The sequence below is a fragment of the Pinus tabuliformis genome, chromosome 1_2, assembly GCF_031772625.1.
Source record: "Pinus tabuliformis cultivar Carrire ecotype Pingquan chromosome 1_2, CPIR1, whole genome shotgun sequence".
Classification (NCBI taxonomy): domain Eukaryota; kingdom Viridiplantae; phylum Streptophyta; class Pinopsida; order Pinales; family Pinaceae; genus Pinus; species Pinus tabuliformis.
In genome coordinates this window covers 1,342,741,248-1,342,766,535 of record NC_142298.1, presented here as the reverse complement: position 1 = coordinate 1,342,766,535, position 25,288 = coordinate 1,342,741,248, and the positions used below count along the sequence as shown (strand labels likewise).

Genomic DNA, 25,288 nt, shown 5'->3' with positions numbered 1-25,288 from the left:
TCAGTTTTACTTGAAGCTCTGGCAGTGGTATATGGACGCTTGAGGAGAATGCTCACGGGAAAAACAGGGGAATTACGGTTGTAACAGAGTAGCCGTAATGTAATAAACGGTATGGTGCAGAACTTGTGATCGGGGTTTTGAACAGAGAGGTGAGGAAAAAGAAAAGAGAGAGATTTACAGTAAAAACGAGAGTGGTGTATGAAAACGAGAATGGAAACGGTGGTTTGAGAGAGTAGAGAACAACACGGCAATGAGTTTATGCATGCGGGAAATGGAGATATAAGTAGATGAAGCAACGGCCAAATCCTTAAGCGTCCGGTGGCTACGTACACTTGGCTGCGGAAATGATCATATGTAGAGCCGTAGTACACTGGTATACGTCACTGAGGTACGAGTAGTTAATGGAAGAGCAGCTCGTATTAATTTTGAATCAATAGTAATTAGGGGACCGTTAGGAGGGTGATGAGGTGGATTAGGCGTGATCGTGGACAAGGAGTGGACGAGGAGTGGGATAATCTTGTCAATCATTGCATTAAGTGACTCCTACCACGATTTGAAAACCATGCATAAATGACATTAAACTGTTGGTTAAAAATTTGGAATATACCTTCATACGTTTGCATTTGATCCCTTTGTTGATTATGGTGGCTAAATTTTGATTGCTTTCTGACCTTGTAGGTGCTATGTATCCTTGCTGCCCTTTGATGATGATGATACCTCTGACTGTAAATTTTTCTTTTTGAAAACAGAATTGCTTTGATTGCAGAGACAGAGTGTGTTGGCTGCGGAAACTTGGTATGAGCTGCGGAAATGGTTTCCTAGCTGCGGAAACTGCAACAACACTTTTCTGCCTGCACAAAGATGATTAGAACAAACTTAACTGAATGGAATAGTCCTGAGAGGGACTTTATTGGTGGAAATGAGATGGAATGAATGAACTGGAAGAAAAATGAAGTGGAATGGAGATGATGAGATGGATGAAATGGCGGATGAGATGGACAAAATGGCGGATGAGATGGAAAGAGAAAGAGAGATTTTTTTTATTTGGAAAATATAAAGTGTTAGGTGAGCTTGATTTTCACTTTATATTTTCTGCATAAGACTGCCAATCCAAGATTGGTTTTCAGGCTTATACAAGAGATTTTCTTTATTTTTATTTTTATTTTTATTTTCAACTGAAAGAAATAAAAACTAGGTTGATGGAGGAGAAGAATTCTTCTCCACCAGCCTCATTGCAGAATCTTCTTGGAAGATTTTAACAAATTCCTCCTTTGAGAGTGGCTTGTGGTAGACTTTCAATCGGTGGCCATTCACAATGAGAGGAGTCTGAAGCTCATCAATGGTCTTCACTCGAACTGCTCCATTGTTAAAGACTTCATCAATCTCATATGGTCCAAGCCAATGAGTTTGAAATTTTCATTTGAAGTCCTTAAACTTGGAATCAAACAATAGTGCCCAATCTCCCTTTTGAAACTTTCTCTCTTTGATGTGTCGATCATGCCACTTAGTTCTTTGGTGCTGAACTAGATCAGTCCTTAAAATTGCATCTTGTCTTATCTCATCTACCTCATTCAACTGCTCCATTCTGTGATTTTGGGCTTCTGATAGGCTCATCCCCAATTGAACTGCCATCTTGAAGGTCTTGACTTGGAACTCAATGGGGAGCAGGACTTCTTTCCAATAAACAAGTTCATAGGGAGAATGTCCTGTTGTGTTCCTCCATGTAGTTCTATAGGCCCATAAGGCTTCACGAAGCCTTTCTGCCCAATCTCTTCTGTGGAGATGAACAGTTTTGGTGATGATGCTTTCAAGAACTTTGTTTGTAGATTCCACTTGACCATTTGCTTGCGGATGGTATGGAGTAGATGTTCTGTGCTTGATTTTGTATTCTTCCATTAGCTTCTTCATCAAGTTAGATGTAAATTGACTTCCCTGATTTGTCACAATTTCTCTTGGGACACCAAAACGAGTAAAAATATCCTCAAAAAGAAATTGAACAACTGAATTTTCAGTGGCAGAAGGAAATGCCTTTGCTTCTACCCATTTAGTAACATAATCAGTACAAACCAATATATACTTCTTTTGCTTAGATGGTGGGTTAATAGGTCCAATGAAATCTAAAGCCCATTTTTCAAAGGGTTCAATGCATACCTGTGGTTGTAATGGCATTTCATTTGAAAGAGTTGGTCTCCCAACTCTTTGGCAGCTGTCACACCTTTTGACATATTGTTTTGCATCTTTGAAGAGAGAAGGCCAATAATATCCTAAAGAAAGGATTTTATAGGCTGTCCTATTGTCAGCAAAGTGTCCGCCGCATGGTTCATCATGACATGCTTTAAGGATGTCAGGTATTTCATCTTCCCGAACACATCTTCTGATCACACAATCTGGCCCTGTTTTGAACAATTCATTAGAAATCCAAGAATAATGTGAACTCTCTTGAATGATTTTCCTTTTCTCATTAGGAAATAAGTGTGGAGGTAGCTTCCCTGTAACTAAATAGTTAGCAATATCTGCATACCAAGGAATTTTAGTAGTTACTGCAAACAAGTATTCATCTGGAAACTTATCCTCTACAGGAGAATCTTCGTTAATGTTTTGGATTCTAGACAAGAAATCAGCTACTGTGTTTTGTTTCCCTGGTCTATCTAACACAGTAATATTGAATTCTTTTAAAAGTAAAAGCCATCTTGTAACTCTGCCATTAGTAACAGGTTTGTTCATAAGATATCTAATTGCAGAATGATCAGTATGGACAAAAGTTTCATAGCCGGTTATATAATGTCTAAACTTGTTGATTGCATGAACAACGGCTAAGAACTCTTTTTCAGTCATAGTATAATTTAACTCAGTGGGAGTCAAATTTTTACTGGTGTAGTATATGGCATAAGGGACCAAATCCTTTTGTCCCAAGACAACTCCTAGAGCTGTATCTGAAGCATCAGTAGAAATGTGGAAAGGGAGTTTCCAATTTGGCCCTCTCAAAATGGGTGCTTCAGATATTCTAGTCTTTAAAGTTTCAAATGCAGATTGACACTCAGGATCCCATTTGAATTCACAGTCTTTTGTAAGTAATTTGAAGAGCGGAGATGCTATCTTGGTGAAGTTTTCAATAAATCTTCTATAATATCCAGTAAACCCAAGAAAACTTCTAACATCTTTCTGACAATTTGGAATAGGTAACTTGGAGATGACTTCAACTTTTGATCTATCAACTTTAATTCCATCTCCTGAAATATGATGTCCTAAAACAATCCCTTCAGTAAACATCATGAAACATTTTTCATGACTTAATGAAAGATTTGTTTCTTTACATCTAATAAGGACTTTTTCCAAATTTTCTAATGCTTCTTCAAATGTGTTACCATAAACTGTAAAATCATCCATGTAGACCTCTACACAATCATGAATTAGATTGGAAAAGATTCCTAATACTGCCCTTTGAAATGTTGCGGGTGCATTACATAATCCAAAAGGAAGTACTCGGTAAGCAAAAGTCCCCCATGGATAGGTAAATGTGGTTTTGTCCTGATCTTCAGGTGCTACCTGAATTTGATTGTAACCACTAAAACCATCCAAAAATGAGAAATACTTTTTGCCTGCTAAAGTATCTAATACTTGATCAATAAAGGGCAAAGGAAAGTGATCCTTCAAGGTTGCTTTTTTCAATTCCCTGTAATCAATGCAAACCCTCCATTTACCATTCTTTTTAGGTACTATAACCAAAGGAGAAACCCACTGGCTATCTGAAATGGGGTAAATGAAGTTTACATTGAGTAACTTTTGGAGCTCTTCTTTCACTATCTCCCTAAGATTTGGATTCATCCTTCTTTGAGGTTGTCTGATTGGTCTGCTATTTTCCTCGATATAGATGTGATGAATGCAGGTCTTAGGATCAATACCTTTCATATCGGTATACTCCCATGCAAATGCAGTAGAATTCTTTTGCAAGACTTTGGTTAGCTCTTCCTGTTGTGATTTTTCCAAGTTTTTGTTGATATTCAGTGTTTTTCCTGGAAAAATTTCAATGGCAGAACTACCAAACTCTTCCATAGAGAAAAGAGACATCTGTCTAGATGATAGACACTCAATGTCAGAATCCAACTGAAATTGCGTGTGGTCATATTCTGAAGATGGTTCAAAGTTTTCTAATGTGTTCAGAATTTGACTATCTTCACTAATCTCAGAAATGGTAAAGACAGGTTGTATAGTATCTTCATCATCAACCCACTCATTATCTCCTATTTCTGTAATTGCTTTCGCTGGAGGATACAGATTGAACTTCTTTGTCGAATTACCATCAGAAATATACATATCCCCAGACCTACAACTTATAAAAGCATCAGCTGTGGCTAGCCAAGGTCTTCCTAAAATAAGAGGATGTCCTCCTAGATTGTTCTTGGGAGTTAAAATCATAAAATCAACTGGATATTCCCAAGAGTCTAGGGAGACTGGAATGTCTTCCAATACACCATCAGGTTTAATGATTGATCGATCTGCAAGTTGCAGTAAAGTAGGTGTAAAGAGAAGGTTAGGAAGTTTTAACTAGTCCATGGTCTGTCTACTCATAATGTTGATAGCAGCCCCTAAATCAATCAAAGTATTTGGTATTTCTACCCCATTGATATGTGTTTTGACAATTGGACTACCGGGATCTACATATTTCTGCATAGTAATCTTTCCCATCGTGATGTCTGCAATTTTCCCTACCAGGTGGATCCTTCTGGTATCTCTTGGTTTCCTTCCTGGTCTTTTAAGGCTCAACTCCTTTATTGTTTTTGCTAGAATAGGAATCTCTTTAATGGCTTGTAACAAGGGAATCTTGATACAGACATTCTTCAATTCATCTAGAAAATTATAGTCAGGCAACCAAATTTGTTTTTCCACTCCTTTGTCGATTTGTAACCTTTTAGGAAAAGGAGGTGTGGCCAAAGATGTAGGTTGTTCAACTATGGGAGTTGTGGGGGTTGATTCTTTTTCTTTTTCTTTTTGAGTGTTTGGGTTTTGAAGAGCAACTTTAGAACCCTTATTAGCTTCAAGAGACTCTTCCTCAGAAATGATTGGCTGTTGAGTATTTATAGAAGGTTGATCTAGGATTCTACCTGATCTGAGTTGTACTTCATTAAGAGGAACAATCATATAGGTAGGGAATGGTTGACCTTCCATCATGTAAGCATTTTGAGGGTTTTTATTATTGGGGTTTGGCAATGGCTGAGAAGGAAGTTGATTTGACTTCTGTTGGGATGGAATCAAGAGTTGAGAATTTTGATTTTGTGGAGAAGGTTGTTGTTGTTGAGGGAATGGCAATGATAGTTGTGGACTTTGATTTGGAAGTTGCGGAGCTTGCTGATTTTGAAAAGATGGAGGATATTGCTAGAATTGAGCAAATATCCCATAAGGATTTTGCATACCTTGTATCCATGATTGAAAAGTATTTTGAGGTTGGGACCAAGGTTGTTGCCAAGGATTCCAATTTGGTTGGGGTTGGAAATTCATAGAGTTGTTAAACCCTTGATTTTGTTGCCCTTGCCAAGGTCTCCTTGCAACAAAACAGAGAGATTCGAGTGTGTTTGGATCTTCTTGAAAGACTGCTTTGAGCCTAGGGATTGAAGGTCAATCCTTGGTCTCATGGTTTTCTGAGCAAATTACACATGTTTCCACAACTTTTGCATCCAAGGGACATTCCCTTAGAGCATGTTTCTTTCTACATTTCGGGCAAAAAATGGCCAAAGCCTCAGCTTCTGCTTTTTGTTTATTGTGAATCTTAAGGGTGTCTAATTGTTCGCTAAGACTCCCTAAGATGTCAGTTTTGAATTCATCAAGCATATTGCTGATCCCAGCCCTACTTACTGATCCAGTTGTAGATTTATTTTCTCTGAGGAGAGAAGGATCTCTAGGCCCTTTTTGAGTTTTTGATTTGCCCCTTGAGAGATGGACACATAGCTCTGCTATATCATTGAGTGAAAGTTGAGATATATCTCCTTTCCCCATCATGTTCAGAATATCTATCCATTCATCCCTAATGGCTTTTAATAGGAGGGCTTTCAAGGTCTCCTCATCCAAGTTACTCATTTTTGCTCTTTTCAAGTTATATTGAAATCTTTCAAGTAAATCCTCTAAGTTTTCATCTTCTCTTTGTACCATTTTAAATACCTCATCCTTGTGATTGGTGGGCATACAATAGTCCAGGTACCTATCCAAAAATGTCTGTTTCATATCATTCCAAGACCTAATGGATTGAGTGAGTAACCCCATGAACCATTTCAAAGCTTGTCCTTTCAATGTTGAAGGGAACAATTTGAGTTTTTGAGAGTCATCCAGATAATCATAAGTTCGACATACGACTTCAAACTCAAATAGAAATGTTTCAGGGTCCTCATTCCTTAACCCATGAAAGTTTGGGAGGACAGATGGCAAGATGTTTTTCATGGTGGCTCAGGAGTCCTCATCGACGATAGGAAACCCAAATGAGTTATCCCCATCCCTTTTTCCTCCAATGTTACCTCTACCTCCTCCATTGTTTCCTCCTCCTCCTCCTCTACCTCTACCTCTACCACCTCCTTCCTCTGTCATATTGGTTTCCCTAGAGACTTCAGAGTCTTCTGGTTCTTCTACAAAGGGTGAATGAGAAGGAATTTCTCCCTCTTCTTCAGATGATTCTACTTCTTCAATTACAATTGGTCTTTTGCTTTTGTCTCTTTCTGATTCAAATTCAATAGAAGGTGTGGGAGAGTCAATTCTTGCCTCTTGAATTCCAGGAATCCTAGGGCTAGGAGTGTCAGTTGGAGATTAGGGAGGTGTCTCTTGTCTATTCCTTGAAGTGGATGGACTTGTAAAAATTGAACTCTTGGCTCTAGCTAAAAACCTTCCCCTAGAATCTCTAGCTCTATGCATGTCATTTTTTACTTTTCTTCAAGTCAGGCTAATAATTCTCTTTCTGATCTTCCAGGTCACTCTAGGTGCAAGAAGAGAGCATACTTAAGAAATTATTAAACCAATAACTTTCTCTTTTCTGATCCTCCAGATCACCCTAGGTGCAAGAGGAGAGCATACTTTGAGAGGTTATCAATTTCCCTTTCTTGAAATTTACTTAATTTTTTTTAGAAATTGGCTACCTAATTTCACTTCCCCGGCAACGGTGCCAAAATGTTTGGTCAATTTAGTGTTGTCTAAATTGCTATCATAAATTGTCAACCCGGGGCTCGTAAGCTGATGAAGTGAAGTGTACAATATATACTTAAGCAACCTTTCCTAGTTCTTTTTGTCGTTTTTAGTTCATGTTTGATTTATCTTCCTAATGTGATGTGATGAAGTTATAAACAAGTGAGTGAATGTGTGTGTATGTGGCGATTTCTAAATACTTCTTGAAATTTAAAGAGAAAACTTGAACAATAACTTGGAATGAAATTAAAGCTTCAAATGAAAGTAAAGCATCAAACAAAAAGACCAATGGCACTAGTCCAATACCTTTACTACAGATAAGAATGAAAATGACATCTACATTAACTCAATTGAAAGCAAGAACACTACTCTAACTCCTCTATTGAATCTAAAGCAATGCAAAAATTAAGTGACAAATCACACTACTTAATTCTCCCTTAACATTATGCCTGTAGCTAAATTGATCATGTGAAAAAGAGTTAGGAGTGAATTAGCAATATGAGTCTAAACTAAATAAACCAAGCTGCAACTAAATGATGTTTTGGTCCCATAAAAGTTAGTGAATTATGATAAAAAGAACCATCAAGAGATTAGCAACTTGACAAAACTTGATAAAGTAAACTAGGCAAGAAAACTAACTAAGCAAGGAAACTAATGAAAATCAAAGCAAAAGTCAGCAGTTTAGATAAGACAAATTCAAATGCCACTAGTGATAAAAAGAAGGAAAAGCACACTGTCCCGGGCTCCTAATAAAGCTGCAAAAACACACACTGATCAGTCATGAAAAGTACGGAAATGTAAAGCAGCATAATTCAAACTGTACAATAATATACATGTCAAAAGAAATCAAAATTGCAGAAATCAAACTGTACATTAATATACATGGGAAATTAGAAAAAAGAAATGCCGGAAAATAAATTTAAAAGCTACTGTACAATGGTTGTAGCAGACAGGGGCCCTCCATCCACTTCAACCAATCAAAAAGATCAGCTACGCAGGTAAGAACAGAACTGTCTTCTTGGTATTAAATCAGCACATCATAAAATATAGTGGGGAGCGTAAACTCTGTGTAAAATAGTCTTGAAACACAGTTTTACAAACTAAATAACAACAAAAAAAGACTAACTTAAAAGCTAACTAATCAGCGTGTGGAAACGCTTTATTTATAGCAGAAACACAAATTGTTCTGTGCGTAAACTAAGCTAACTAAAAGCTGTGCAAAAGACATGTTCAGCAGCACCGTGCATGGATTTAGGAAACGGTCATCGTGGTTGATAAATCCGCTGTTGGATTCTTGTCCCCTGCAGTCTTCGTGGCTAAAGAAGAGGCCAGCTATGCCTTCCGTGCTCCACCTGAACACGCAAAGCCGTGCCACCATTTGCAACCTTGCCGTTTGACCAGAGTTACCTCCGCATTGACCAGGGGTGTAGACGACCAGTTTGGCTAAGCTGATAGCACACGCACCATGTACACAGTCATACAAACTTGCCCATGTGGCTCTTTCCCCTGGAGGACACTTGGAGCATAGCAAATAAGAAAATGGTTGCGGAATCTGGGATCGGCTGCGGAAACCCTGTATAAGCTGCGGAATTGCAGCACTTGAACCAAAAATCTAAACCAACAGTCAATCATTAGCACAATTAGCAAATCATGTTAAAAAGTCCTATAATGCAATGAATTGAACAAGTTGATGAAGGAAATGATGACAAAAGAAGGAAATGAGTAGGAAAAGGATATTGGGAGGATGGGTAAATGAGTGCAGGTTTGAGGCTCAACAACCCCTGCAAAAAATCGCCAAAAATTTCATCATTTTAGTCAAAGAAATCAAAAGGAAGTGTGAAAAGCAGAGTTGTATTAATTGTGAAAAATGCCAAAGTGAAAACATTACAAAATTGGTTTTGGAGAAAGGAAAAATCAAATCCAACTCTTGCAAGATATTTCTCCAAGTATATAAATCATTTGTACCAAGTTTCATTCATAAAATCTCATAGCAAAGTCAAGTTTGGAGGTTGAAGAACAAACCGCTGCTTGAAAGGCTGTGGCTGTGTCAAAGGATTGGAGCGCGGCGCACATAGAGCACGCGACGCACTGGGGATTTCCACACAATGTTAAATAACATGGGCGCGATGCACATAGAGGGCGTGGCGCACTGGGTATGTTGTGCGGCGCATATACACAGAAGCCCGATTTTGGTCAGAATTTGCAGCCAATTGCCTTCAATCCCTTGAATTTACCAGGTGGGGTCAATCTCTCAGTGTTTCATCTATTTTTATGTTAGTATGATGATAGTAAATGGCGGCTTATGGTTGCACAAAAACTCTTAAACCCTACCACTTAAAATCATCACAGCAAATGCTGTTAGGGTTACAAAGTCATTGTGTTGGTGCCAAGGTTCTTCCTCCATTTCATTTTTCCTTCTTGCCCTCATTTCCTTCTTCCCTATTCCACTTTTTACATTTCTCCCTATCCTAAAATGATACTAAAATCCTATTCCCTATCCCCTCCTCACATTTGTCAAAGGTAAAACCCCAAACCCTACCCCATATAAATTTTCCTAACACCCCAAATCCTACCCCATATAAAAGCTCCTAAACTCCCTACATGTCCCTAAATAAAATTCCTCCTCATAGTCCCTAATCCCTTCATATTATTCCCCTTCCTAATAGTCCCTTTTTGCATTTTCCCCTTGGTGGCAGATTTCAACACATCAAAAGAGCAGTTCAAGCACGTCTCATACACAACAGTGATCTTGTCTTCAGGGTATTTTGTATGGCAGTCATGGCATCTGAGCATTCATCGGACTATGAGGTGGAAACCCAAAGTGACTCTCCCTTGGAAGAACAGGCACCCCGAAGGCCTCATAAAAGTGGCAGACATGTGAGAGAGGAACCGACCACCCTTACAGAATTGCAGGCCTGTCTTCTTGCTATGTCATGTTTTCAGCATCAGTCATGTTATGAGTTTTGTCAAAGGGTAGCTAGTGTCCAATTTCATTATGAGTTGGCTCATCTTTTTGTACTGCACTTGCACGGAGATCAAGCTATCTTGGCTGGTGTCACCTTCACACTTACACCAGAATCTGTCTCATTAGCAACCGATATACCAAACATTGGTGAACCATGGCATAAGAAACAGAAGATTGACCGACAGCATTATGAGCCATACATCAAAACCAGTTTCTTAAGGCATCTCAAGAGAGTGTTCCCGTTCTGATATCTAAAGGATGAATATGATCCACTAATGAGATTGATCATGAAGTATTTCAGCTGTGAGGGACGGTTCTCTCATCTTTATGCTTACCACATCAGGTTTCTCATGCATTTCACCAAGGTACGGATGATGAACATTCCGTATTTCATTTGCCAGAACATAGAGAGGATTACCACCTTTATACGGCGCAAAACACCTCAGCAGCAGCTTAACAGTGTCTATCATTTTGCTCTTATTAAGATTTTGGTGGTTCATCAACTTGGATTGCAGGGCATCACTTGGGATGATTTCATCTCACGTGATTTCTTCAGAGCTTCACGGGGAGTATCAGAGGTTAAGCATGAGGGTGAACCTTCTCATCGGTATGAGAGCCATGAGACTGCTAGTGTATTGGTTTTCATCACATATCAGAAAGGCACCAGACTTTTGTTTGCAGCAGCAAAGCGAGTGTTATCTCCACCCGGGGTGGAAGGGGCCTCGCTTCTGACATCAACACTACAGGTACAGGACAGAGGTAAGGAGCCAATGCAGGATGAGGGGCCTTCAGGCGAGCCATCAGGTGAACGAGAGACCGACTTCATTCTCCTTCATGACGATGATACAGATACGGGTCCACAAAGCGCCAAACTTAGAGAGATCATCCAGGAGCAGCAATCAGAGATCGAAGCCTTATCCCTTGACTTGGAGAGGGCTAAGTGGAACATGAAATATCTGGAGTAGAGGAACAAATAGCTTGAGGATCAGCAAGTGACCATGGAGCTACAAAACATTCACAAGAATCGCCAAGCTACACAAAGGAGAATGGTTGAGGTCACGTCATTGGAGCAAGAGATTAATGAGGATCGGGAGGCCAATCTCGAGAAATTTAACATGCACTTAGAGAGGCTACTGGACAAGTCTGATAAGGACCATGCATTGCTGAGACACATGGATTTCCACTACATGGCGCGAAACAAAGTGTGCAAGGCCCGAATCAGGAATTTGAAGGCGAAATTGAGGAAGGCAATCAAGAAGCAAAAGAGGCAAAGGGAGCTCGATCGACTTCAGATATTGGTCAAAGCCTCTTTGGCCTAGCATAACACTTGATAAGGAAGCTCCAGCCCAAATTTCAAGAAATTTGGGGCATTTTTTGTGTTTTTGGAAATTTTTGTGCAAAAAATAGGGTTTTTCTCCCTATGCATCGTGCCACGTGGTGCGCGCTTACAATAGGAAGCTAAAAATGACAAAAGGTTTGCATTTTTGGATTTTCCATGGAAAATCATGACTTTTGGTGCATGGCCAAGAAGTTTGGGCCAATTTTGAGTCCTCGGGAGGTCAAAAACACCCAAAAAATGACCTCTCTGCCCCTATTTTGACACACAGGAAGCCGTCTTGGCAGATTGAGGTTTTGGAGGGGAAAATGTGCACCAAATTCAGAAATTTCACTTGGGTTGGAAATTAGATAGGTAGGGCTTTCCAACAAGCACACTTGGGCTCAATTTGGACTTCGTCGAGTGCCTCAAAACCAACTCCAAAGTGGCGCAATGCATACAGTTTTTGGCGCGGCGCACAAAGACTCAAAGGCCAAAATCGCTCCCGCTTCGCAAAATTTCGATTCGCAATTTTCTCCAAGTGGGCCCACTTATTTACAATACATTTTTCTTGGCATCAAAGGCAAAGTTTAAAAATCATTTTTGGCTTCTATCTAAGTGGCCAAATGAAGGCGAATAGCCACCCACAAAATTTGTGCTCATATTTGCTTTTTTCTATTTGGTCCTCATAGAAAATTGAATGTAACTGCTGATGGTTGGCTCTTCACTTCCTGGGTTGATCAAAATTCTCATGGCAAAGCTTATTTATTTTATTGAGAGTCATTTTGTAAAGGGTTGGAATTTCTGGGAAACTGTGGGAGAGAAACCCAGTCACTCACTGTACATTTTAACAGAGAATTAATGAAAGATTTCAGCTCTGGTTCATGAGATTCTTGTGGCATGAGTTTAGCAAATGTATCTTCTTTATGTTTCATATTTATTTTGTTATTTTTCATATTTTCATTCATATTCATTTCCAGTGAAAGCTTTCTAAGTAAAAAAGGTAGAATTCAGTGTGCTGCTTTTCCTTGGGATAATTTTCACGTTCTCTGTTTTCTTCTGTTGAAAAGGATTCATGTATTTATGCCCTTTTCACACTCTCAAACAATCTCTCCACTTCATATTATTTCAAATCTAATTGCTATACTTTCCACCTGTCTTGCCTCATGAAATAACCTGCGTATTTGAGTTAAATTCTCTGCTCATGCTGTTCCTTGGCCCGCCACATCCCAAAAAACTTAGTCATTTATCAAAATACCTCCATCATATTTATTTACCTAGCCTAAAATCAGTATTCATTTTTGAGTCATCTCAGACCCTATTGTTTATTTTCGTGAGTGTGACCCGGAGAGAGCCCTCTCCTGTTCTAGTAGGGCTAGCTACCAGACTGAGCGTGGTTTGTGGTTACCCTAAATTTTTCCTTCCTTCAGCCTGAGGCAAATTTAGGTGCTAACAGGATCCAATAATCGTTTTCCTTGAGGCCTGGAATGCTCGGTCGGCAATGTTAATATTTTCTATTATCCATTTTACCATATCGGTGTATTGTAAAGTCTTAGGTCCAACAACAATTATGTGAAGGAAAGAACTTGTAGCTTCAAAGTGGGAGGCTTCAGAAGAGGTAGTGGCATCTGTTGTTGCTTTACTTTGAATTATCCTTGGACCCTCGCTCTCCAACAAATCATACATGGTTTCCCATGAGGAAGTACCACTGTCAATATTGCATGCTGTGTCTGAGAATAACGGGGGAATTTTTGTTACATCAGAAGTAGAGGATTGTGTAGCTTCATTGGGTTTCTTTCCTTTCTTCGACTTAGTCATCTTGTTACACAATTCTTTCTTGGGAAAAACCTGCAAATTGAGAATACAAAGGAATGAAGAGCAATAGGAGTTGAACGTGGAAGAATAAAAACACACAAGGCTTTGAAATGAAGGAAAGGGAATTTTAAATGCGAATCAATCTAAACAGGCCATCAAATCTCCTTGGGATTTGAAATCATGAATACTGTTAGAATCCTTTAATAACTGAAATCATGGCTTCATGTGGTTATTTATTATTCATTAGTATAGCGCATCCTAAAACCTTTCAAACAGTAAATAAAACTTATCTTCGAGTACCCCACTGATATGCAATAGCGATATTACTGTATTGGTTTATTAAGTATGAGAGTTGTGCAATTATGATAATCTCATTATCGCAATCAAGGCTTATGACGTTCATGTCACAATTATAGGAAAAGGTGACACTTTGCGGAGGTTTCTAAAATGGCTTTTGCATATAACCCCCAGCTTCTAAAAATAGATCCCTAAAATCTAGGGATGATTTTTCTTTTTTGCTTTTTTCATTTTCGGGAAAAGGTTTCCCATGCATGCAAGGAAATATTGCACAATCATGGAGGGAACCAGTCAACCTGTGAGCACATGTAACAAAAAACAAGCCTTGGGATGACTTCTGCATAGATTTTGGGCTGAGTGGCTCTTGCTACCCGTCAAGCTCTGCGTAATTTCTGGACAGAAGCCATGGTTTCCAGTCAGAACTGCGCAAATTCTGAGAGGAAGGCCATTGATAGGTTTCTCTGTGCAATTTTCTTGGGGAAGGCATCCTGCATACTCTGCGCAATTTTGGAGAGCGGTTATGGCTGTCAGTATGCACCGCGCAATTCTGGAGAGAAAGTTTGACTACCCTCAAGTTCTACACAATTCTCCAAGTCAACACAAGAACCAGTTGAAGACTAAGTCACGGGAGGCCAACTTGCAGGTGAAAGGTAAACATGTTAGCAAACACAAGCTGATAAGCCGAAAAAACTCAACTAAAAGCATAAGTACCTGGGCAGTGAAAGACATGCTGCCAAGGATGGTTGGTACGGAGGCTCCAAAATGAAGCAGAGTAAAATTTTGGGAGGATGGTTGTAGCCGCTACAACAGGTTCTTATGGTACCATCAAGTCTGAATAGAAGAGGAAGACAAGAAGAAAACAATGTTCACCACATAATGGGGCTCGTATGCATACCACGTCATGCCTTGTGGCCTAAAGAATGTGCCTGTCGTGTTCTCCTGAATTTTCATTGCCGCCTTTGGAGACTACATCACTGGTTCTTGGAGGTATACATGGACGATTGGACAATTTACAACTTATCGAAGAAGCATGCCAACTTACTTAGAGTAATTTTTGACTGGTGTAGATAGCTACAAATATCCCTAAACCTAAAGAAGTGTATCTTTGCAGTTCCATTTGGTACGTTGCTAGGCCACATCGATTGCAAAGATGGTGTTTGTGTGGACCTTCCAACGGTTGCGGCAATTTTAAATATGGAACCGTCGGCTAATATGAAGTAGTTGCGATCAACGCTAGGCCACACAGGGTATTATCACTTATTCATCCAAAATTATGAGTCCGCCCTCATGGAGAAGCTACTCAAGAATACAGAAACATTCAATTGGATGAAGACTTGTCAAGCAACATTGAACATCCTAAAGGAAAACTTGGTAAGTTCTCCCATCTTAGTATACCCAGACTGGAACAAAAAATTCCATGCACATATCAATACATCAGGAATTGTGCTAGGGGTAGTGTTGGTGCAACCAGGGGGAGGGAACTTGGATCATTCAATATTCTTTGCAAGTAGGAAGTTGTCAACTGTAGAAAAGAACTATACCACGACCAAGAGAGAAGAACTAGCCATGGTATACTCCTTGCAAAAGTTTCAGCACTATTTACTTGGAGCCCCGTTCAAATTCTTTACAGATCGCTCGACATTAAAATACTTGCTCAACAAGCTAGTCTTAGAGGGAAGAATCTACAAGTGGCTAATGTTGTTCCAGGAGTTTACATTCGAGGTTATCATTAAACCAGGCTAGTTGAATGTGGGACCAGATCACCTCTCCAAACTAGAATCAAGGGAAAGTGGGGGCTCCCTAGATGATCAACTATCGGATGTTGATTTATTCCGCATAGAAGCAATACCTAACTACTTGGAGGAAATTGCATCTTTTTTATCCACAGGGCAATGTCCAGAGGGACATACAGCAACGCAAAAGTGACACATGGTGGTGTGAGAAGTTGACTATCAGTTGATCGTAGGACATATTTATAAGTTGGGCATCAATCAAGTCTTGTGACGATCTCTCCTCCAGCATGAAAGGCAAGATGTATTATGGGAGTGCCACTTTAGAGTTGCGGGAGGGCATGTCGGGGGAAAAGCAATGGCGAGGAAGGTCTTGCAAGCAGGGTTATGGTGGCCTACACTCTACAAGGATGCCAAATAATATGTGAAAGGCTATAATGTGTGTTGGAGAGTTGGAAAAATTTCGCATCATGATGAATTACCACTATAACCAATATGTACAGTGTAGATCTTTGAAAAGTGTGAAGTTGATTTCATTGGGCCAATCAACCCACCAGCATGTCATTATCATGCACGATATATCATCACAGCTGCCGAATATCTCATGCAATGGGCAGAGGCGGCACTAGTTAAATATTGTACAACACACAAAATGACAAGGTTTATTTTTGAAACTATCATATCCAGGTTTGGATACCCAAAAATCCTAACAAGTGACCAAGGGACTCATTTTATAAATGAAATAGTTGCGTCCCTCCTACAGAATTTCCTAGTCCAACATCATAAGAGCAACCCATACCACCCTTAGGCTAACGGGATGGTTGAAGCATTCAACAAGATACTGGAGAAGGGACTAACAAAGATATGTTCGGCAAGTCAAGACAATTGGGATGAGCGTGTACCAGCCACGTTATGGGTGTATCGAATGACAATCAAGCGATCACACAAGCAAACACCACTCCAATTGGTATATGGACGAGAAGCCACAATACTTGCTGAATTTGCAACACCAAGCATATTCATTGCTCAAGATACAAAGATGAAAGACAATGCATTGCTACAAAAGCAGTTGGAGGAATTGATGGAATTAGATGAAGCGGAATTTCTAGTTGAATTCCACCATTCTATTGAGAAAACAGGGCAGAAAGCATGGCACGACAGACACATTAAGAGAAAATTGTTCACATTTGGAGGACATTTTTATTATAAGACATCAAGTTTCAAAAGTTCCCAGGTAAGTTGCAGATGCATTGTCTTGGTCCATTCATAGTCGTGGAAATCAGGGAGTTTGGAGCAGTGACACTTGCGCAACTGGATGGAATATTGATACCAGGATGGGTCAAATGGTGCATGCTTGAAGCCTTTCCATCAGTGCAACACCCAATATTCTAATTGATGAGGTCTCTGAAAAGGGCCTATAGGTAGGTTTAGAGTTAGTAGGAATAAGACAATCAAGGAGTCAATCCATTTAAGTTTTATTTTATTTTATTTTCTATATAATAATTCTCGTGTCTTAGCTCAATTGTGGCACCTATGTCACCTGACCGCAACTGACAGTCGTGGTGGAGGTCAGTCACATGTTTCACAAGTCTTATCCATCATATTAAGAGTGTTTTTTGTAATAATTAGGTAATAATTCCCCTGTCAAGTAAATTTCCATAGAATCTTTTCCTATTATGGAAAGAGTTAACCAATAAATTCGCCATTACGGTCACATTATTACCCATCTGCTCCACTTTATACTTTTCCCGACATGTGTCATCCAAGTTACGTACAGCTCAGCTAGTGACCAGTTAACATGATCAAGTATGCATAGGTAAAGTTGTCATAGTAATTAGTTAGCAAGTCTAGTCAGAAATGTCGTGTCAAATTTGGTCTACTTAATCTGCATGGTTATGTAGGAATTTTCAGAAGTTCCAATTCAGGTGACAAAATTCTTCAAGTCTCGGCTCGAAACTCAACAACGTTACTCAAGCACTTGCTGTCAGCCCCCTGTAACTGTCATATAGTTGCAGAAGTATGACGAAGATAATCTCAGTTCCTAAAGACAAACTAGATGATAGAATACTGTTATAGAATCATTGTATGGGAAATATGACAAGGCAACACTGGTAGACAATGATCTTTCAAATTGTTTCTAGTTTCTAGCGCTCAAGTGAGAGTTATATACAGAAGAAGTTCTGAAGGGTGATGATACAATTGCAACGAATATCAAAGGAACATCTCAGTCACTTCAGCATTTGACTTTGATAAATTTGAGGAGTTCATCGATTTTTAGAACTTCTTTCACTGCAATGAAATGCACTAACATTTTGGTGAGTAAGATGCATGGTGGCTCACTCTGGTTAGACAAATAATGTCCAATTCATGTGGAGGAAATTCAACGCCTCACCAGGCTCTCACCAACAGGAGATGAAATCTCGACCGCGTTCAAGACCAGGTTGAAATGAGCCAAGAATGAGGGGGACAATGATTATTACAGTGAGTATAACACCAAGCGTGATGGAAAGGGCACTAAAATAGATTTGATCAACAAGGACCACATCAGATTCACTTGTTATATCATTGTAGGGAAAGTAATTAAACATTTCTCTAGAAATGAGTGTACATTGTACACCATATTAGTTGCAGAGCACTGTTGTGAAGGAATTTCGCTCAACCAATGGACATTTCTACTAAATGAGTAATTTGAAGCTTGGGAGGATCTATACAGACGAACCAAAAATTTCATTTTCGGGTATTTGATTATGACTTTGGCGATGTGGAAGCGGTGCGTGCCAGCAGGGAGGAACCTAGCAGACCACTAACGCTCAGATACACACCATGGAGGATGTCCAGGGACCTTAGCAGCAAAGAGATAAATGAGGTATGATTTAAGGATTGGTACCAGAAGATTGTTGCCACCATAAGGGTGACGAAAAGAATCCCCAAGGGATTTCTCGATAACTACTCGCACTAAATCTGGTTTGGGGTAACACATGGCCAGACTTATATCAAGCCATAATGCATCCATCGAGAGAATTTTCAAATGAGGCTACAGTGGTTCACAATGACAGAAGGGGAATTCCACACGGAGGTTGGATCATGGCCAGGGGTCGTCTGCGAGATTATAGATGGCTAGTTCAAATATTTGTTCGGGGGCATGCAACCACAACGGCTGACAAGAGACATGGTTGGGAGCAACAGGAAGAGGGGTTCAGAGGAGTAATTACAATCGATGGTCGATCAAATGGAGCAACAGATGAGCTCCATTCAGCAGAAAATTTCCATCTTCCACGGTTCAATGTGTACAACTTCCTAGTCCAGTGATTTTCAAGAGTTTACTTTGTTCAATCTGATCATAACTACTCCCCTCGTTGTGGCTATCCCCCATCATAGCCCTCACTCTCAGACAAAGCCAACCATCCTGTCACACGGAATCTGTCAAGGGTGCGGACACGACTGACCTTCCTAGAAGTCTAAGACATTCTAATGACAAACAAGACAAAATGGAGTGATCTTTCTCTAAATACACCTTTTACAACATGAAAACTACAAGTGTTTAGGCTTACCTTATTCCAAACCGCTGTTGTTGAAGTCCGTTCTTGACGATCCGGATGAGCTCCTCCTTCAAGTCAATTCCTGCAACCACAAACAATCAAACAATTACCAAGCACTTGCATTTCATATAATAAAACATATATTCAACATGCAGACCAAGGAACACATGAAATAACTCATTAAAACAAGCTATTGAGAAAAATAAACCAGTTTGTATTAATAACGAAACAAAGAAACTCTTACAACCTGGCCTTGGTGTTGTGCAAGTTCCTCCCAGGGTCCATCAAGGGTTTTCCTCTACTTTGACAAAGCTCACCCTCTCCCAAGTAGAATCAAGTGAAGACAATCTCTCCTCACAAAGGCTCTAATGGAAGACCTAAATCCTGCAGCATTTACCCAAAGAAAATGTATAGCTCCAACCTCCTCTCCTTTTGGCTCAATGCCTTTATTTATAGTGCTGTAAAGAGGTTATTCAGGTCCACTATCAATGGGATCATCCCCCTCTATGGGTGGGATAGCTCCCTTATTGATGGGATAAGTTCCCCTTTAATAGAGATACATGAACCAACTGGAGGCGCATCCATTTCATCAAACCGACCTCTAGAATGTTCTAGAAGTAACCACAAGTAACTTTTTCAAGATAAAACTCGCGCATTTTGCCTTTTACAGAGGGACGCACCTGTCCCTTAACATACAGAGCGTCCATGGACGCAGATTTTGTGAACATGGTCAGCGTCCCCGCAGGTAAGGCTAGAGAGAACCTGCGACCCCAGAGATAAACATAGTTTTTACAAGATTTTCTCTCTTCTTTGAGTTTGAGATGGATAACAGAGGCATGAGACTTGCCTAAGAGGGTAGCATGACTGTTGATTTGAGCCATACTAACTGTAAGTAGTCAAGGTGACATTTTTTAGTGTAACAGATTGCCCCCTAAAGTGCGAAGCCTGGAATAGAATAGGGTTTTGTAATTCTAGGAAGGGTGAAGCGCTTTATCATTTCAAGGATTGCCTTGTGGATGGCCTGGTTGGAACCTGCAATTTTCAACACAAAATACATGGATAAGATTATATCATCACTGAGGTAGGCATTCCCATACTCAGATTCAAAACTTTAACTAATGGACTAACTATTCTGATACAGGAATGATCTTGCAGTACATTATTTTTATAGACTTTTGTAGATACAGTATGGACGCAGCCATCTGTTTATGATAAGTCTACATAGACAATGAATACAAAACTCCTCGCAGCCTGGATGGTAGAAACTAGATCCAGGGTCTTCACTTCTACTTCCCGAATTGGTACGATTCTAGCCATGTGATTAAATGATTCGATGTCGAACATGGTAGAAACCACTTGATTACCAGTCAATGATGTAAACTGTTAACAAGCGTGAGAGAAACCACCAGTAATGTCAATGGTCCTCAAAGTACCAAGCACAACCCGTGAAATGTGAATAGATGTTTTGATGTCGAACACTTCACGGAATCCTCTGATCGAAAGTCAATGATGTAAACTGACGTCAAAGGCGAGAAACCTGCCATTGATGCATGCAGACTTCAAGGTACTGTCGATTCCTAAGTCATCTTTCTAGATAATGTGTCGATGTCGATAGAAAGCGACCCGTTGCAGGCAAGCCCGCAACACGAAATCATTGTTCAAGTTGAAGAAATGTTGCTGTAAGGACTGACTCAGGGATGGTCAAATGGATGACAAGTATTTTGCAGATGAAAGTTTTGCTTGCAGACCTCTTGAACACATAACGACACAACAGATGGTTTGGTGACGAATAACTCAAAGTTAATCCCTGAACCCGGTTAAAGATTTTCAAAGTGATTTGGTCAACTGTGAGGTAAAAGATTTCCCAACCCAGGTGAAATGAAAAAGTGTCGTGTTCAAGAGTGGTAATAAAGTTTCGTTCGAGACAAAAGGTGACAAATAGGTTCATTCTTCTCTTTTTTCCCCCACCATTTCTGGCAAGTACCTCTTTATTTTTAACAAGCTTGAGGAGGATAACATATGCTTGATTATAAGCTCATCCTTCGGACGAGTCCAACCTAGTTTAAATTCGAACCCTAGGAAGGAGTGGTTCGTTCCTGTTTGTAATTGAACAGGTCCTCTACTGTAAAAGTTTAACGAGCCCAGTATAGGAGAAACTCGGCGTTTTTCAATTTTAGAGAGTCTGAAAAAATAAAGGAGACTCCACGTTGAACTTTTTCGTATATTTGTGTCCCTCAAGCCCGAAAAAGTATAAAATAATACCTGGGGGAACCGCTTGATCTTGCGACCAAGGAGTACTTTCATAATAGTGTCGTTAACCTGAAAAGTAAAAAGCGATCAAGGACACGTCGTTTTATTTCCTTATCGAGTTCGAAACGACAAAAACCCGGCAATCTTTTCCTGATTTTGCGGTCAGAAAAGAGCTAAAAGGGGACCGTCTTTTAATTCCGTTTTAACGAGTGAAAAAGAAACACTCGGCGATCTTTTCATGTTTTAGGAGTCAGAAAAGGGCTTAAAAGATGACTCTGAAATTTTGTTTGTGAAAAATTACAATTTCCCTCGAAATCCCTTCGTCCTGCACAAAAGCGACACATTACTCATACCTGTTTAAAATAGGCAAAAATACATTCGAAAACATCTTTTCATGGTAAAAAATGAACTAATTCATCCAAAAAACCTATAAAAAGACCTTTTACCATGTCATTTTTACCGTTTCACTGTTGAGGTTGAAAAAGGAGCTTTTGACAAGAAACTTCCCGTGGTTGCTGCGGAAAATCTGACCGTCGGAATCGAACGCCGCTTCACCGAGGTATTTTACACATCCCACTCTTCATTTTTATCCGTTTAGTTTTTTGTTTTTGGTCTCTGTTTCATTTTTTGGGGGGGTTTTGGGTTCAAAATGCGCCCCTCGGCGGACGCAGGTGCCCTTCGGGTGACCTGCGTCCCCCGACTTTTTCTCACACGGGAAAAAGGTCGGGGGACGCAGTCCGCCTTCAGGCGAGCTGCGTCCGGACGCCCTGTGCTACAAAGCCGGGGTGCGTCTTCCGCAAAGGGCGCATTTCAAAACCCCAACTCTCTCAAAAAACCACCAAATTTGCTCAAATTAATTTCTAATTGACTCTTTTGATGTGCAGGACCTAAAACATGTTAGACTGGAGAGAGAGAGAGCACGTAGAGGACGATGAAGCTGCGATTAACCACCAACCCTCTCTGGATGCCTTAAGAACATGTGGATTGTACAAATATTGGACCATACCGGGCATGAGGGGCCAGGTAAGATTTTTGGAATGGCTGGTTGAGCGATGGAACGTTCAAGATCAATGTTTTTACATTGGAGGGCACCAGCTCGAGATAGAGCCCTCGGATGTATACTTTCTCACTGGCTTGCCAAACAGAGGTGAGCAACTCAACCTTGCGGGGACCAGGCCGGGTGGCCAATCCCTTGATGATCTCCGCGAGGAGTGGTGCAGACCAGGGACTCGCCATAAAAAAGGCGTGGAGATAAAGCACATCGCTCTGGCGGAACTTAGAGTTATTGCATTTACGGTCACCAGGATTTGTGGCGCGGCCGCCTTGCACATTGCCTCCGGATCCCAAATGCGGATGGCAGTTGACTGTTACCAAGGCACCATCTTCAACTGGTGCGAAGCTGTGTCGGCTCATATGAAGAGCCAACTAACCAAGGCAAAGAACGGACGACTAAAAACTTTTGGATATGGGCCTATAGTCGTGAGCTTTGCCTTGGAGAGAGTTCCTATGCTGATCCCTCAGCAACTCACTGTTGATGACTTGGGTCCTCGGGAGCCAAAGCTTGTTCGATGGGTTGCGGTGATGGCCCGGCATCCTGACGAGGGTGCTGCAGTGGTTCGATTCTCAGACAGTTACTTCGACTGGCTAGAGGGCCAGCTTTTTGTGATACAAGACTTTCCATATGCCGGAATGGATTTCAGAGGTGATCCGGACATGGTTCTTCCACAGGGAGAACAATGGGATGACAGAGGTACTTTCATTTTCACAAGTTTTCTAATTATGTATTTTTTATTTTTCATATATATCGTCTCAAAGTAACAGTAAAATTTTAAAAATGCAGATGTTGGACCACAGCGTCCAGCCAATCTCCGGCCTTACGACAGACGACATCCAGCTGCACCGGCACCGGCCCTACAGGATGCGACAGCAGAAGTACTAGCTGATTTGGAGCATGATCTAGAGCGTCTCACGGCAGATATACCTGAGACTACTATGGACGATATTCCTATGAGGCTTCAGCGCTTCGTAGTCGCGGTCCCTGGACCGTTTAGGAGATTTTTGCGTAAGGTAGCCCGCGCAGTGGTGTCGTACAGAGAGCACCACCAGTGATTGACTAGTCACTTTTGTAGTCACATGTGACATTTTTGACTTTTTGTACTATCATTTTGCCGATCATAAGGTGTGTTAAACCTATGATCGAAGACGATGTATATATTTTTGGACACACTTCTATCTATATCTATATATCACTATTACCGGCTTATCTTGTTTAACATGTATGATGAAATGTCTTTAAATTTACTTGCATGATTATTATAAATGTCTGTCCAACACTTGAGAAGCAATTGCATCTGCTAATGTATTCAAAGACCTTGGAATATGTTGATATTCAATGTAATCAAATTCACGTTCCAAGAGACGCACTCTCAAAAACAACCTTAATAACACAGGATTTCTAATGGCATAAACTCTATTAAGCTGTAATACAACAAGTTCAGAATCTAACCTCACTATCAAACGTCGAATTCCAAATGAAATAGATTCGGATAATAATTCAACCACTGCACTGTATTCTGCAATGTTATTCGTTGTTTGACCGAGGCTTACCCCATGCATAGAAACTAACTCGTCAGAGGGCGAATAGATAACCCAAGCTGCGGAAGAGATATTCCGTGTACTACGACAAGCACCATCAGCAAATCCAATGTATGTTTGGAGAGGCGTCGACATCTACAATATCAAGAGTAAAACCAAGATGAGCCAAAATAATGACGAAAAACCACACTTGCTAAGCTAAGCACACTGACTAAACTAACACACTTGCTAGCTAGAAAGAAAATCTAACCTATCTAAAAATTTCTCCATCCATCATTTTAAGCATAATACCTCTTTAGGTAAAGTCCATTTCTGGGTTTGCCCAAAGAGTCCCCATCAAAATCAACTAACTCATAAGCCCCTTTTGCTAGCTTTCGCTTTACAATGTAGGGCCCATGCCACATGGGAACGAATTTTCCAGCACCTAGCTTATCGTTAGCTTGATCATATAATAGTACTAGGTCTCCTTCCGAAAAACTTCGAGGAGTTACATTTTTATCGTACTGGGCTTTCATTCGTTTCGCGTGAGTCTCGATAGCTAAAGTAGCGTCACGTCGAGTCTCATCTAATTTAGCCAAGTATAACAACCGTTTCTCCTCTTCGGAAGTAGCTGGAAGTAATTCGACAGCCATTTGAAGTGATGGGATTTCGCACTCAATAGGTAACACAGCTTCTAAGCCATAAACTAGCTGAAAAGGGGTGAAACCTGTTGAATTTTTCACTGAAGTTCGATATGCCCATAGCGCCGAAAATAACATGTTATGCCAATTCGTTCGATGGATACCAATGATCCGTCGAATCATGACGACTAGAACTTTGTTGATTGACTCAACCAAACCGTTGGCTTGCGGATAATAAGGTGTAGAGCTATCGTGGCGCAAACCAAGCTGGCTTGTAAGCTCAGTCATCATGACATTTCGAAAATGGCTTCCATGGTCCGTAATGATTGCTTGTGGGACACCAAACCTAGTTATGATATGATTGAATACGAAAAGTGCAGCTGTCTTGCCGCTTGCGTCGAATGTAGGCATCGCCTCGGCCCACTTAGTAAAATAATCAACCGCAAGGATGATATACGCATGCCCCCCGGCCGAGTGAGGGTTACAAGTAATAAAGTCAATGCCCCATTTGGCGAATGGACCAGCGGCAATTATAGGGTGGAGAGGAGCAGGTGGAGCGCGCATCTTGCGATCAAACACTTGACAGTTGTGGCATTTTCTGACGGCAAGGATACAATCTTTCCAGCGCGCAACACCTTCTGAGCTGTGGCATACCCAGACATATGACCGCCACATGCTCCAGAGTGACAATCATTCAAAACTCTCTCAGCCTCATCGTGAGTTAAACAACGTCGAAAAACTAAGTCTGCCCCCAGGCGATAAAGTGTATCTCCAATAATTCTGTATTGCTGGGATTGAAACCGAATTTTTCGACGGTTTTCCTTGGAAGCTTCAGGCCGAAAGGTTTGGGTTTGGAGATAGATGATTATATCCCCATACCACGGATCTACAGTGCTAATAAGAAACAAAGATTCGTCCGCAATGGACTCCTCTGCCACAGTCTCTGTGTCAGCACTCGGGAAATCACACATCAATTCCGCGAAGACTAAAGATTTCTTAGA

General features: G+C 40.5%; 1 protein-coding gene across 1 annotated transcript; it reads left to right on the top strand.

Moving 5' to 3' along the window:
• The first annotated feature begins 16,100 nt into the window (after positions 1 to 16,100).
• On the top strand, positions 16,101 to 17,292 carry LOC149211186 (uncharacterized). The gene is made up of 2 exons (XM_089399204.1): positions 16,101 to 16,517; positions 17,185 to 17,292. Exons 1-2 carry the CDS (start codon positions 16,101 to 16,103, stop codon positions 17,290 to 17,292), a joined length of 525 nt encoding a protein of 174 aa, XP_089255330.1.
• Positions 17,293 to 25,288: the final 7,996 nt, after the last annotated feature.